Source organism: Panthera uncia, assembly GCF_023721935.1.
Source record: "Panthera uncia isolate 11264 chromosome C1 unlocalized genomic scaffold, Puncia_PCG_1.0 HiC_scaffold_4, whole genome shotgun sequence".
Classification (NCBI taxonomy): Eukaryota; Metazoa; Chordata; class Mammalia; order Carnivora; family Felidae; genus Panthera; species Panthera uncia.
This window is the reverse complement of record NW_026057585.1, coordinates 6546653-6560483: the sequence shown is the minus strand read 5'-3', so window position 1 is coordinate 6560483 and position 13831 is coordinate 6546653. Positions and strand designations below refer to the sequence as shown.

The window sequence follows — 13831 nt, the reverse complement described above, 5'->3', positions numbered from 1 at the left end:
CTTAATGGATCTTGCGGTGCCGATTTCAGTAATTATACTTAATACATGCTGAGTTTTTGCCACATAAGAAATCAAGAGAAACACCAAATATATACAGTGAAGCCCTGGGCAGGGATGAGGCACTGGCACTGTGTGCTTCCTCTTCCAAGAATTCTCTGACAGCTAAGCAGGTGCACTCTAGGACTCAAAGCTTCTAGTTAACTCCCTAGCTTTTCGGACAAAAGTGAAGACTCCTCTCTAAATGACAAAGGGCTGAGGGATGTGAGGAGGATGAACGTATCAAGATTGCCTGGCGTGAGTAGAACTGCAGTAAATTTATGAAGTGGTATTTCAACACTGTTCCTTTATTTTCCTACTACTTGTATGGCCTTGACCAAAGAGTAATCCAGGCTTATGAGTACGAGATGAGCGTGGTGTACGGGTCAAGCCGGGACTTCCACCTGAACGGCAAGACCACATTATAATCCATGTAGAGTGTGCTAGCAAAAAGTGGATACGATGAAAGGCTTTCATTCCTTGATGAAAATAGCAAAAATGTGGCTCAGGGAGAAGTAAAAGAGTTACGCATTCAAAAGCAAGGAACTAGGGGCGCCTGGGTGGCTCAGTTGGTTAAGCGTCCGACTTCAGCTCAGGTCATGGTATCGTGGTTCGTGGGTTCGAGCCCTGCCTCGGGATCTGTGTGGACAGCTCAGAGCCTGGAGCCTGCTTCAGATTCTGTATCTCCCTCTCTCTCTCTGCCCCTCTCCCACTCACACCTTGTCTCTCTCTCTCAAAAATAAACAAACATTAAAAACAAAAACAAAAAAAGTAAGGAACTAAACATCCCCATGATATAAGTTCCAACTGCACAGATCCCTTGGTTCCCGTACAAAAGAGCGAACACTGCCAATCACCACGAAGAGAAATGTGCTGGTCCCTTGTGCTCAGCCATCCACACATATGATCAGTGAGGAACTGACAAAAAAGGACTTGGAACTCAAGACTATAAGACAAGGCACTTTGTTTTATTCTATCAGATTCTTCAGAATTAATGTCTGGGGTCCTCTGGTCATCTGAAGGCTGGGCACCGCTCGGACAAGCTGACCGCGTAGCCAGGAAAGCATCAGAGGGCTACGGTCCTGAGTAGACTCCTCGGTGCACTCTCCCCACCTGTCCATGTGCATTCCGACTTCTCAGCAAACTTCCCGCAGCATGACCAGTGCGGGCGGCCTGGGTGACCTTTGTGTCCGTGGCCACAGCCCAGGTACCCACCTGCATGGTGGTTCAGAGAGGAGACAGAAGACAGACATTAGAGTGAAGTCCAGAAGTTCACCAGGGAAACTAAAGCTTCTGGCAACGTTTAGACTCATGGATGTGAAAACGTTTAGTAAGAACCCGGTGAGGAGAACAAACTGTCGCCTCCGTAGCAGGAGGGCTCCCGAGGGCTGAAGACAGTCAGTTAAGACTGTCAGTTAGCCGAAGTTCTAAGAAGAGTGTTGTTTTAACGTTCTGCTAACTCAAGGAGATGAGCTGGTTTGGATTTTCACTGAAAAAGAATTGAAATAAGAGAGAAGGGAAGAGTGGCAGAAGTAAAAAAGAACGTAGTTCCTGTAGTGTTTATGCAAAACGGTGCCTGAGCCCATCTTAAGGCCCACCATCAGAGCACAAACACAGTAGAATACTTTAAAAGAAATAATTAGATCTCTTGCCTGAGCTGATGCCCCTACCCCCAAGGAAAGAGCCAGACGTTCTCCCCATCCCTGCCTTGCTTGGAATTTCTTTAAGGTTTTAAAAGGAACAGAGTGGACTTAAAGTTTTTAAGTGCCAGGCTGCGGGAAAGGGTACAGATGGAAATCGAATGTCCTGGGGAGGAGCACAGGGCTCATAAGATTGGCGAACTGTATCAAAACTAAAAGAACTCTGAACTTTTCAGCTTACGATTTCACTTTTCAGAATAAAGAAGCGTTAAGTGAAACTTCTAGAAGTTTGGTATATTTACAGGCACAGATGATATTCCCAGCAAGAAAGCCTATGTCTGAACATCCTAAACCTAGTGGCTGTGCGGTAGGTGACCCCCACTGCTGGGAGACAGGCCCACAGGGGCAGGACTTGGAGAGCGAGCCTCCTTACCTGGCATGGTGCCTCCACAGGCACAGCGAGCCGTTTTCTGGCCTCCGCTGGAGCAGAACGTGCAGCAGTGAAACACGCCTGTGTGTGAGCGATGCCTTTTCCTCACGGTCACAGTGAATGGTGAGCCCTTCAGTGTTTAGACCAAGAGCAGAGAACAGCACCTTATGAGTCAACAGGGGTGTGCTGAGCGTCACATGTGCTAAATGCGGTGTAAGTCCCAGGGCCTGGCCGTGGAGGACAGGGACCACAGCAGGGAAACAGACTAGGGACGGTAACTAGCTGGGTGCTCGGCTGGACGGTGCCAGGTACAAATGCAGTGAGAGTCAAGGAATGTGTGTGGCCCTTCTGGCACGTGGCCCACCTGATACACGAGTAAACCCAATCTGTGCTCCTGCGTCACGGATGTCACGGTCTTCTCCGTCCCGGAGGGGTGTTGGTGTGCCGCAACCCCGAGGCTGGGCCGTCACTCCCTTCCTTCCACCCGTCCCCCCTGGACATATCCATTTACCCATCCGCTTAGTCTAGGTCTATGAGGATACAGGCAAGGGAGAAAGGTGAATAATTCTCAAATTAGAAACTCTCCTACCTGCCCCTTCAAGGACAACTTCCACTCTCCAGTTTCTGTCCTACATTAGACCACAAATATTTAATAAGTGTTGCTTACGTGCCTGTCCCTGAGTGGGAACCGTACTGTCTGCAAAAGCACCAAGCAGAGGAGTGTGGCACCTTAGAAGCCTTTCAAATGTTCCATCTCTCTTCCCTTAAAGAGTATATGATCTATTTTAATCTTTATTTATTTTTGAAAGAGAGACAGAGTGGGGAGGGGGAGAGGGGCAGAAAGAGAGGGAGACACAGAATCCGAAGCAGGCTCCAGGCTCCAAGCTGTCAGCACCAAGCCCGACACAGGGCTCAAACTCACAGACCGTGAGATCATGACCTGAGATGAAGCCAGTCGCTTAACCGACAGAGCCACCCAGGCGCCCCTAGTTTATGATCTGTTTTAAAAAACAAACCAGAGTTCAAAGAAATGGGTTCAAATTCTGATCCTGCTATACAGGGACTGTGTATTTCAGCAAGTTTGTTTCTCAGTCCGAGTGGACAATGATCGCTATGCCCGAACGGTTTGGAAGAAAGGTGTGAGAATGTCTGCAAAGGGACCTGGCCCACCCCAGCGTGCCGTAATCAGACAGGCAGGAAGTGGCTGCTGAATAGGAGTCTTCCTGGTGCACACGCCACAAGCCCAACATATCACGACACTATGGTATTTTATTGTCCCTGTCAGTATTGCTTTCTGGTCGGGGAACACCTGTGACTACTTGAGATTCTGTTGGACATGCTGAGTATTGCCCAATTTTTAAAAATTTGTAATCTCTAAACCAGAAGGTGTTATCCTTGCTGCGGAGGTCGTGTGGTAACCCTGGTAATGGCTAAGCACGTATGGAAAGAGTGACGCGGGCAGATGGCCAGGCAGAGAGAAGACTGGTCAGTTGAGGGGAGAGGGCCTAACTCTCCCAAACTGCGTTACAGTAAGTTCCAGTACGTCCGGTCACAGTCCGAAGAAAGCTGGAAAATCCCGAGCTAGATTATATTGCTTGAATGTGTATACTTGTTCCCAGGCAGATTGCCCACTGTGACTGAGGTATCTTTCCCAAGTCAAGAAGTCTCCAACTGGGAGAATGATGAAAGGCAAGCCTAACTGCCAGGAGGTACAGTAGGGATAGAGTTCTTCTGGTCACCAGCATCCTTTAGTAAGGCTAAAAGTAGCAAAGTCTGGGTCATTTCTAATGTGAACAGAGTAAAAAAGAGAATTCTATTAGGCCCCTCCATACAGCTGATCCTATGAGACATGTCCCCACGTCCTGAGATGGTAGAAGCCAGAGGAGCCAAGGGGAAAGGAGCCCAGGGAGGCACACACGTGGGTCCCACTCACTTACCTGCACATGCTGCTCTTTGACGCAGACCAACACGGTATAGATGCCAGGCTCCTTGGGAGTATAGGAGACATAGTACGTCCCATCCTTGTTATCTTGTACCAGCGTTCTGACCGGACTGAATGCACATGGAGTTCAATAACCACTCACTCTCACAAGCCGGCCACAACTGCCCGCTACTTTAGGGTGTAAACTCTACACCATTCAACCCGATATTAATTTGAAATATCCCCCAGCAGGACACTTCTTCCACTGGTCTCAGAAATTAATTTTACAGCAGAGGGGAAGCGGCATAAATGCTGATCCAACCTGATGTACAGATGAGTTCCTTGAAAGCGTTACTGTGTTCTTTGAGGGGTTCCTGTTGTACCCTCCCGCTCTCTCCTCTCTCCTGATTCCAGAGACATAAAAATACACTCCCAGCACAATGTAGTAGCAAAGTGGGGCTGAATTTTGAGAAGGGGGCCATTCAGTCCAACACAGAATATTTTTCAGACAATCTGAGGGGCAGAGCATTGAGTACTGGCATAAAACCCACACAAGAAAACACATCTGCTCCAAAAGGTCATATCACATTTTTTAACAGCGTCAGGGGAGTGGGATCTAACCACGCAGTTATATCACTACTGGGAAGGGCCTCAAGTTTCCAGTTTCATCACCCCCTATGACCCCTGACACCTGACTGTGTAATACAAACCTGTCTTTCTTATCTTTGGGGACTACAGCGACGTGCACGCTGTCTCCTCCCCTGCCCATGCTCTCTCCTGCTGCATCCTTGCAAAGCAGGGTGAAAGAGGCTGTCTGTTTCTCCCGGGCTCTGTGGAGATCTGCAGAAGATAAACACTCAGTCCTCATCTCAAAGGCCAACCATTGGTGACTGCATCCCCAGATCAGACACCATCTCGCCTTTTCTCTTTAGAACAAACAGTTGTGCTTCCTGTTTACTGTGATGGCCCTGCTTCCTTTTTCTTCTCTTCTGGCTCTTTCCCCTAGAGCATACCTCTTGGCACTCCCTCCTGGTGAGCCTGGTTGTCTCTCAGCCAGTAGCTACTCTTGGATCACGCAGGATCCTGAACCTGAACCTCAGCCCTAAGGGAGCTAATCCTAAGGACAAACCTACGTATTCAGAGAAGAGAAGCTCTAGACCCTGTGAGAGAAGGTAGTAGCCCCCAAACCGCTCTCCCTGAGCTGTGGATCATGCTGGAACAGGCAGGGGGGTCGGTTAATCAGCTTCGAATCTTCGGCCCTCCTGCCAGCATGCTGCGGGGAATATTCAGTAGCTACAGCCTCTGGTCCAGCAGGTGCAACATGGCTTCTTAACCTGCGGTTCATGAACTACCAGGTGGTCTTTGGAGAGGCTTATGAAGGGTCTAAGAATCTCCTGAAATGGTGTGCCCAAAGTAATAGCTGTTCCTTGGGGAGAGATCATTCTCAAAGGGATCTGTGACCTCCAAACAGTTAAGAATTCCCACGCCAGAGTCAGCCTGCCCCTACGGTACCGTCTTGCTGTCAGGACCGATCTCTAAACTATATGTTTGAATGACATGCCTCCTTTAGGGACAGAATGGGCAAAAGAAATTGTTTCTCCCCCTACTGAATGGAATGCCTATCGTAATCTTTTCAATGCTGAGGTGTGACTTACATGAACCACAAAGGGCATAGAAGAAAGTACATTATAACTCTGTCTTCCTCACTCCTCCGAAACTCTCTTCAGAACCAGATCCAAGTACTCTGGGGCCTGCCAGTCTCCTCTCCGAGCAGGCAGGATTTCGCCCTGGCCTATCCTGTTGTCTTCTACGGGCACGGGCTCCTCTGTCATCTGATAGAAATAGCACGCTCCTTGAGGTCCTTGCTAGTTACTACTTTGCTCAACTGGAAAAGGGTCAAGCCTCACCCCTGTATGGGCTACGCACCGTACCCTGACCAGAACGAAACAGAAAGAAACGGCAAGGGAGGGGTCACTGTCCTTCGGACCGGTATGGCTCTCTCCCTTGGTAAACCAGTCAGGAGGAAGCTCTTCCTAGCTGGATGAAGGCCCCGGCTGAAAAAGCCGTACCTCTTTCAACACCATGTCCCCATCCACTGCCCTCTCAAATGCCTTCCTACCTTCTCCTTGAAGGACACATTTAGTTGGATCGACCTCTTTCGTATTGATGGTCCCATAAACTTCATAGCCACGGCACCGGCCTGCTCTCTGCTGAGGAGAGAAGCGTATCTTATCGTTTACTCCAGGATGGGCACTATATTCAACTTTGTTCAGCTTCGTGAGCCGTTCCACTACCACCCCCTTGGTGATGAGGATCTCCAAGTCCGAGCCACTGGTCAGCAGGTGCTCAGTGAACTCCACGCCCGTCCGCATGTCCGCCAGCAGCTGCTCGAGCTGTGCCTTCTGCAGCTGCAGGGAGTTTTCCTTCTGGACCCGGATGTCTTCCAGCTGCTTCAGCAGCCTGTCCCGGTGCTCCTCAATGGCCTTGATGTAACCCTCGGAGAACGTTCGCACGTCAGCTGCCACAGCCTCCACTCGCTTCTGGAGGGCACTGTTCATCTCTGTGATCTGTGCCAGGGCTTCCTCCAGGGCCTCCACGTGGGGCTGGGTGCCTCTGAGAAGCTCCCGCACGGAGTCCCCGTGCTTGTGAATAACGTTGCTGGCGAAGTCGTAGGGGTGCTCCCGGTGCTCGCCCACCACGCAGTCCCGGCACACGGGCCGGTCACAGAGCTCACAGAACAGTCTCAGCTCCTCTGCTGGGTGCACGGGACACAGAATGGGCTTCCCGATCCTGCTGTAGCCTTTCAAGTCTTTTAGGTCCACCACCGTGTGGTAAGTTGTTTTCTTCTGCCGCCTAGGGGCAAACAGAGCCAGGATCGGGACATTAGGGGACAATTCAGTTGGGAAACAGTCGGGCAGTTTCAAAAGCATGGGCACTGAAGTCAAAGAAACCTGAGTTCGGTCCCTTGCTCTAACCTCTTACTAACCACAGGGTCCTCTCTGATTCCAGTTCCTCATCTGTCCCAGGGGGGATAGTACCTACTTGAAAGGGCTACTATATTGAATAAAGTGATAGTGGACTAGGGCTCTCTGGCCTGGAACGGGACTCTGCCAAAGGTTGCGACACTAAGGCTATGTCCTGGAACTTTCTCCGAAGAGTGAATTTGGCAAGTTTCAACAACAGCCATGGCCTGCTCCTTCAGCAAGCTAGAGGTGAGAGCATGGAGGTAACCCAGCACCAGGAGACAGAAACTATGCAAGAGGACACAGCAGCACACCCTAGGCAATTAAAAAGTGTCTGGCTGGCCGTGACATTAAGTCTCCCTAAGATTTCGGTAAAGCATTTCCATGACCAGCGCTCCACCACCCCAAAGCAGCAAGCTAGAATTTTCCTCGAGTCATCGAAATTATTAGAAAGAGTGAAATCAGCGGTCAGTAGGATCACACTTCTCTTAATTCCCCTTTTCTGTAGCCTTCTGGAGTTTCAAGGAAATCTCTAGAAAACCTGATGACTGTTGAGCGATCCCCCCAGTTAGCATTATATCAACTTGGAGCTTACATGCCTATTCTGGCACCAGAAACATGGCTGTAGAGAAAACAGCATCAGCTGTTTGACTGGCAGCAAGGCAGTCATAATTACCAGTTAAAAATAGACTGAAGACTACTAACTTGTTCTGTGGGTGAGACCAGAAAACAAATGGAAGGTAGAATTTAGAAACTATTTTAAGCTAATCCTAAAATCATGGCTATTTTCTATTCTGATGCCCTGGAATGGGGGAGAAGGTGGACAAGGGACAAAGAGTGATCCATGTGGCAAACTTCACCAAATGCCACGAAAGACCTAAATATGCACCCCAACAAGCACCTACCGGCCCACCTCACCAAGCTCCAGAGTGACTCTAGGTAGTACAAGGCAAAGGCTGAGGTGGGGCGCCGCCAAATAGCACCTTATACTGTTTGGAGGGCAGCGTGGATTAGCAGAAAGAGTACAGAATGCAGCCAGAAGCCCTAGATGTAAAATTCGGTTCTGTTACGCACTCCTTCCCAGCTGGCGGACCTTGGGAAATCACAGTGTTGAGCTTCAGTTTCCTCAAATAATAAATGGGAGTGAAAACAGTGCCTGCTTTTCTATAAGAGCGGCAAGGCATCAAATGAGATTAAGGCCAGGGGCTATGCTCTTATATTCTTCTGTTCAGCCAGCACCCACTACCATTATCCCTTATACAAAAAGCGATTAAGGACCCAAGGAAACTGTGAATGTGCTTCCCAAACCGCAAAAGGACTATGCAAACCTTTGATTCCACTATTACTACAGGTATTATGTAAGGGTGCAGGAGTTAACTACTATCCTAGAGTATTTATCACAGCATATATTGCTGTTTGACCTTACATGGCACTTGAGAGCGCTTTCCTTCCCATCTCTTCACAAGGGATTTCTGGCTTGACACCACTTTTTTTTTTTTTTTTTTTTTTCCTGCTCTTAAGCTACACCAGGTGGGGTATCCCATCTTTACCTATGAGCCTGGCAGCAGAAGTGGCAGAGGTTGGCTCTGCAGGTCTGACATCTCTTCTCCACTTCCCTGTCGCTGCACAGGTCACACACCAGGCCCTGGCCTTCCCCACGAAGACTCTCCAGCATCACGTCATTCATGGCCAGGTGGTCTATGGTTAAAGCCTTCACTCCACCCATGGGCAGGTCCACCTGAGTGTCACATACCGGACAGAGGATGCCGATCTGGGGCTGCAGACTGTGTGGCTTGAGTTCCTGGAATATTGACCCCTCAGAGCTTGTGTCAGAGTCGCCCCCTCGGATGTCCACTACCGAGTAGGGTTCCAGCTGCTCCAGACACGTGGTGCAAACTGTGTGCAAACAAGGCAAGAGCCTGGGGGCTTTGAAAAGCCCCATGCACAAAGGGCAGTGAGTCTTGCCTGAGTTCCCAAGTGCAGTCCCACTGGGGAGTTTGCCCACGAAGCCCAGCAGCGGCTTCCTGTTTTCTGACATATTCCCCACGTTTGTGCCCAGTATCAGGAAAGGCTCTGGGTAGTTCTATAATAAAGTAGTAGGTGATTAAGCCCACCCAAAGAGAAAGTTTCCAGAATTTGAGCAGAGACCATGGGGACTCTCTCTTCGGCAAAGCAAAGGGCAAAATGATAGAAGAGTCAAAGGAACCACCCACGGATCTATTTAGGAGGGCCCCCTCCTTTCCATGGCATCCCATACCAGACGCACCCACGCCCTCCTCTGCCCCCCAAGTCCTCCGCCCCGGAAGCACTTCCAGGTCTAAATCCTGAGCTGGTCCTGATGCCAACTCCTGGACCCCTGCACCTCTCACTTCCTCCACTACCCGCCCCCCTCCCGCGTCCCGGCCCCCCCCCCCCCCCCCGGCCCCAAGGGTCCTGCGCCCGACACGCGACAAGCGCCTCCCCCGCCCCCGCGTGATGAGGTGGGGAGGGGGGGCTCCCGCTCCTTCCCTCGACCCGGCCCTTCGCGGACCGCACACGGCGGGCAAAGGAACTGCGAGTCCGGCCGGCTTCTCTGCGGCCGCCGCCTCCCCGACACCTCGGCTCAAGGTGCCCGATGGCTCTGGCCCCACCTCGCACCAATCCCAGCCCGGTCTACTCAGGCGAGTCCAATCACCGTCCGAGAGGGGCGGCCTTCGCCGCTGGGGGTCCCGCCTCCCCCCAGAGTGACACCACCACCATCCAATAAGGTTTGGAAATTCCACATCTTCGCCGGGCCACTCCGACGGGGAGGGGAGGGATCTTTCTAAGTGCCGGGGGCCCGGCGGCAGGAGGGCTAGGGCGGAGGGGAGGAAAAGAGCGAGGCTGGAAGTGAGCGGCATAGTATAAGCAGCGTCACCCTTTTACGGGGACGATCCCTCTATCGCTGTGGCGACCAGAGAGGCCAGAGGACCACTTAAAAAGCCCCGCTGGTCTGCCACGGGGACGGCCTCCTTTGCGCCCTCGGATTGGGCCCACGGACCCAGACCGGGCCCTTCCATTGGCGGGTGGCGCTGTCAGTTGCTCAGCGCACAGCTTGCTGGGAGTTGTAGGACGAGGGGTCCTCGTCCCAGAGGCTTCGGACGCTATGAAGGACGTTTCTGCTCGGCCGGCCTGAGCCCACGAGTTCCCGCCTGGGCCTCCTCAGCTTATTTTAGTCCAGGAATCCCCCAGGCTCAGCATGCAGGTTACAAGAGCTTCGTTTCCCGGGGCTCAGGGCCTCGAGGTTCTGGGGACCCGTCTGGGAGACCGTTGAACCGAGGGCTGGCTTCGTGGTTCCCTGGGGTGAAGAAGCCGTTGTGTGACCCGTCGGGGCCAGGGGCGCGGAAGGCCGGAGGGGTTAGGTATTTGTCACCCAGAAGCCTACAGTTCCGTACACCAGAAACGGAGCAAGTTTGTCCGGCTGTTTTGATCAGTCAGTCCAAGGGGGGCCGTGACTGGTCACAATGGGAGAGTGGCTCCTGGCCAAGAGGGAGGGAACCCTTTATGGGCTCACAAAATAATTGGGAAGATGAACGCGACAGGCAGCCTTGGCAATTTCTTTGTCTCTTTCTTCAAGTATCCTCACCAGGAGTCTCCTTATTCGGCCCTGTGGGGGCTTTGCCACACCCGAGATCTGGGACCTGTATCTCCACAATTTCCAGAAATGGTAACCCTCTAGCTCCTTCCCCTCCACTGTTCTATTTCCAGTCCCTTAAGCTTGTCCGGTATGCCTGGTTCTCTCACTGCTGGTTTTGTTCCTGACCTTCCCTAGTTGATTTGGACCCAATGGGCAGCTGTTTCATTGAGTTCATGCTAGAGGCACACTTAGCCTGGAGCCTAAGCTTACAAAAATACGGAATCTGAAACCCAAAACAAAATAACACTTGACTTTAGAGTATGAAAACTATAAACGTTTTTAAAAATGGAAATGTTTGGCCATTTCCAAAATACAGCATGGCAATGAGTCCAATGCCACTGTTACAAAAAAATGATTTGTGATTTCTAAAAATGAGTATGACCACGAAGGTCTTAAAAAATAGTCTTCACCTGGATTTCTTCAGCTTCTCCTCCTCCTCCTTCTGACCCAGACTCTCCTTTCTAGCATCTAATACCTTATGTACTCAGCAGGTAACTTGAATGGGGTGAGAAAAGCAAGACTATCTGGAAAACTCACTCACTTTCTGCTTAAAAATCTATGGTTTGTCGCACCTCCTCTCACACCCATCCTGACTGCCTTTCTTCTCTTCCTCAAGACCTTTGCTCTTTTACTCCAACCTCTCCTGGCTCTTCAAAACTTTGCTGCTCCTACATTTTCAGTCACTCCTTTACTAGCATGTTCTTTCTGCCAAGAGTTGTGATCAAGTCCTAAAGGGGGATGCACATCCCCCCTTGACTCAGCTGACTTTCAATTTAGCTGAGTTTTGTGACTCTCATCACTATATTCCTCAAAAGAATTGTCCTGCTTTCTGTGTTCATCACCACCCATTTTTTTCCTCCCTCAAATAAACTATAAAAAAATTTTTTTTTCATGTTTATTTATTTTTGAGAGAGAGCACCAGCAGAGGAGGGGCAGAGACAGAGAGGGAGAAAGAGAATCTGAAACAGGCTCCAGGCTCTGAGCAGCCAGCACAGAGCCCGATGTGGGGCTCGAACCCATGAACCGCGAGATCATGACCTGAGCTGAAGTCGGAAGCCTAACCGACAACCACCCAGGCGCCCCAACTCCTCTCTTCTGTTGAAACTTTTCATTTGTAGATTACAAGTGACCAAGTCACTTTTCGTCAATATACTTTCCCCAATATACAGCCTCTTTAGTACTTACCATTGTTATGTACTTCCTCATCCTTAAAACTTGCTTTCTTTTTCTAAATCCTCTACTCTTCTGGCCTAATCTCTTGGGCTGTTTCTCACACTCTCCTTCCCTGGTTTCCCTTCATCCTCTTTATACCCTACCTTTTTTTCCTCTATTTGTCATGGTACGTAGATGATTCCCACATCCACACTTTCTCCCCTGAGCTTTGGTCACAGCTGTTCTAAATCTGCACTCATTGTGTCCCCATCTTCCTAAACCCCACATACCTTAAACTTCATTGAACTTTTTTGCTCACTAAACTGTGCTCTCTGAACTTTCCTATTTTATTCCCCCTTCTCTCCAGCTTGAAACCTTATAGTGTTCCTGACTTCCTTTCTCTTTTTCCATGTCCAGGCAGGTACCAATTTCTTTCCATGCCCACTGCCAACATCATACTGCATAGAATTTTAGGATGATACAGGACCCTTACCTGTAGTATTACGCCCTCACCTCAGATATTACGGTAGTCTTTGAATTATCCCTGCCCTCCATTTTTTTTCAACCAACCCTATGATTTTTCCCAAATTAATTCTAAAAACATGTGAAAACATGGTACAAGTCAGTCTTCATTCTAAAAGTTGCACTAGCTCCCTATCGCCATAGGATAAAATCTGGATTCCCTAATACATCGATAAACCTGGCCTTTTAGTTACCCCCCTAAACATGGTCAAACACGCTTCTTGGCCTTTGCCAGTTTTGTCTGCAGAATTCTTCCACCTTTACTATTTAAACCTCCCCGTCCTTTGATGTCAGGCCTGCTTTACACTACTGCCTCGAAATTCCCTGTTGCTTCAGAGCCCCAAATTTGAGCTCCAGTGGCTCTTTTCCTCTACTTTCCTCTTTTCAGTTTGTGTCACATGGTAGTATTAAGTGTTTTTATTATGTATGTATGTGTGGGTGCATGGGTATATGTATGCACCACACACACGCACAAATACACTGTGTCTCTATTAAGATGAGAACCCTTGGGAACCAACCTAGTGCCTAATCAGTAGACATGTAATAAGGACTTGTTATTGACGAGGCAGGAAATGATGATGTCCAATTAAGGAGGATAAACAGGAATACAGGCAACCAAGAGTTTTGTGGCTAGTGCAGACCATAGGTGATATGGCGTGAGATCACAGGCGAGGATTAGTTAAGGATTCTCCTTTCCCGGAATCAGCTCAGTGTTTTATTCCATGCTAACAGACTACTTCATCTTTTCTGAGGACCCCAGGCAGCAAATAGTTACAGGGAAGGACAGAAGTCACAGGGTCAGAGGAATAGGACTGATGAAAGTGATCAGGTCCATCGGGGCGTCTACAGAATTTCAGCCCACTCTCGTAGCCCAGGACAGGGAAAGTACCAAAGGCAGGAAGGATGGAAAAGCAGGGTGACCCATCAAGAAATCAGGGCTTGCTTGGACATTTTGATCGAGTAACAGCAGAGACTGAGTGAATATACATAGAAGGTGAACCGGAGAGCTATGCCGGACTTACCTTTCACCATTAAACTTCTTTCTCACTCCCCATCCTTTTTCCTTCCTTCAAGGGAAAGAGAATCCTTTCTCCTAGGATCTGTGCTCTGAGGCCAGACTCATCTGCCTGTTCTCTCTCCTCTGTCTTCGTCTGTTCCTTTCTGGTGGACTTTTCTTTCAACTCCTACTCATGCTTAAATCTCCTACCCTATGCCCCTCTCTAGCTCCTGATTTCCCGTGGCCTCTTAAAAAGAAGAGTCTACACTTGCTTCTCTAATTCTTGCATTTTACTCCTAAACACTAGGATCTGGCTTTTGCTGTCACCATTCCTCTGAAAATTGCTTTTGCCAGAGTCCCTGGTAACTTCCAACTTGTTAAATCCAGTGAATACTTTTCAGTTATGATCGAACGGAATTTGCTATCGTTTTTGTTTGTTTTTAAAGTAAGCTCCCTCCCGGAGAGAGAGAGGGAGACACCCATCGTGGGGCTGGAGCTCAAGACTTGGAGAGCCA

At 49.6% G+C, this 13831-nt stretch overlaps 1 protein-coding gene across 2 annotated transcripts; it reads right to left on the bottom strand.

Annotated features, from left to right (window-relative positions):
• Positions 1 to 983: 983 nt before the first annotated feature.
• Positions 984 to 9392, bottom strand: TRIM45 (tripartite motif containing 45). 2 transcript variants are annotated; one of them, XM_049618379.1, is made up of 6 exons: positions 8541 to 9392; positions 6147 to 6880; positions 4738 to 4867; positions 4044 to 4158; positions 2110 to 2270; positions 984 to 1251 (listed from the first exon to the last, which is right to left on the bottom strand). In XM_049618379.1, exons 1-6 carry the CDS (start codon positions 9026 to 9028, stop codon positions 1173 to 1175), a joined length of 1707 nt encoding a protein of 568 aa, XP_049474336.1. In that variant the 5' UTR covers positions 9029 to 9392; the 3' UTR covers positions 984 to 1172. The 2 variants fall into 2 exon arrangements, with proteins under 2 accessions (XP_049474336.1, XP_049474335.1); XM_049618378.1 differs by having other exon boundaries at positions 2110 to 2236.
• Between the last annotated feature and the right edge of the window lie 4439 nt (positions 9393 to 13831).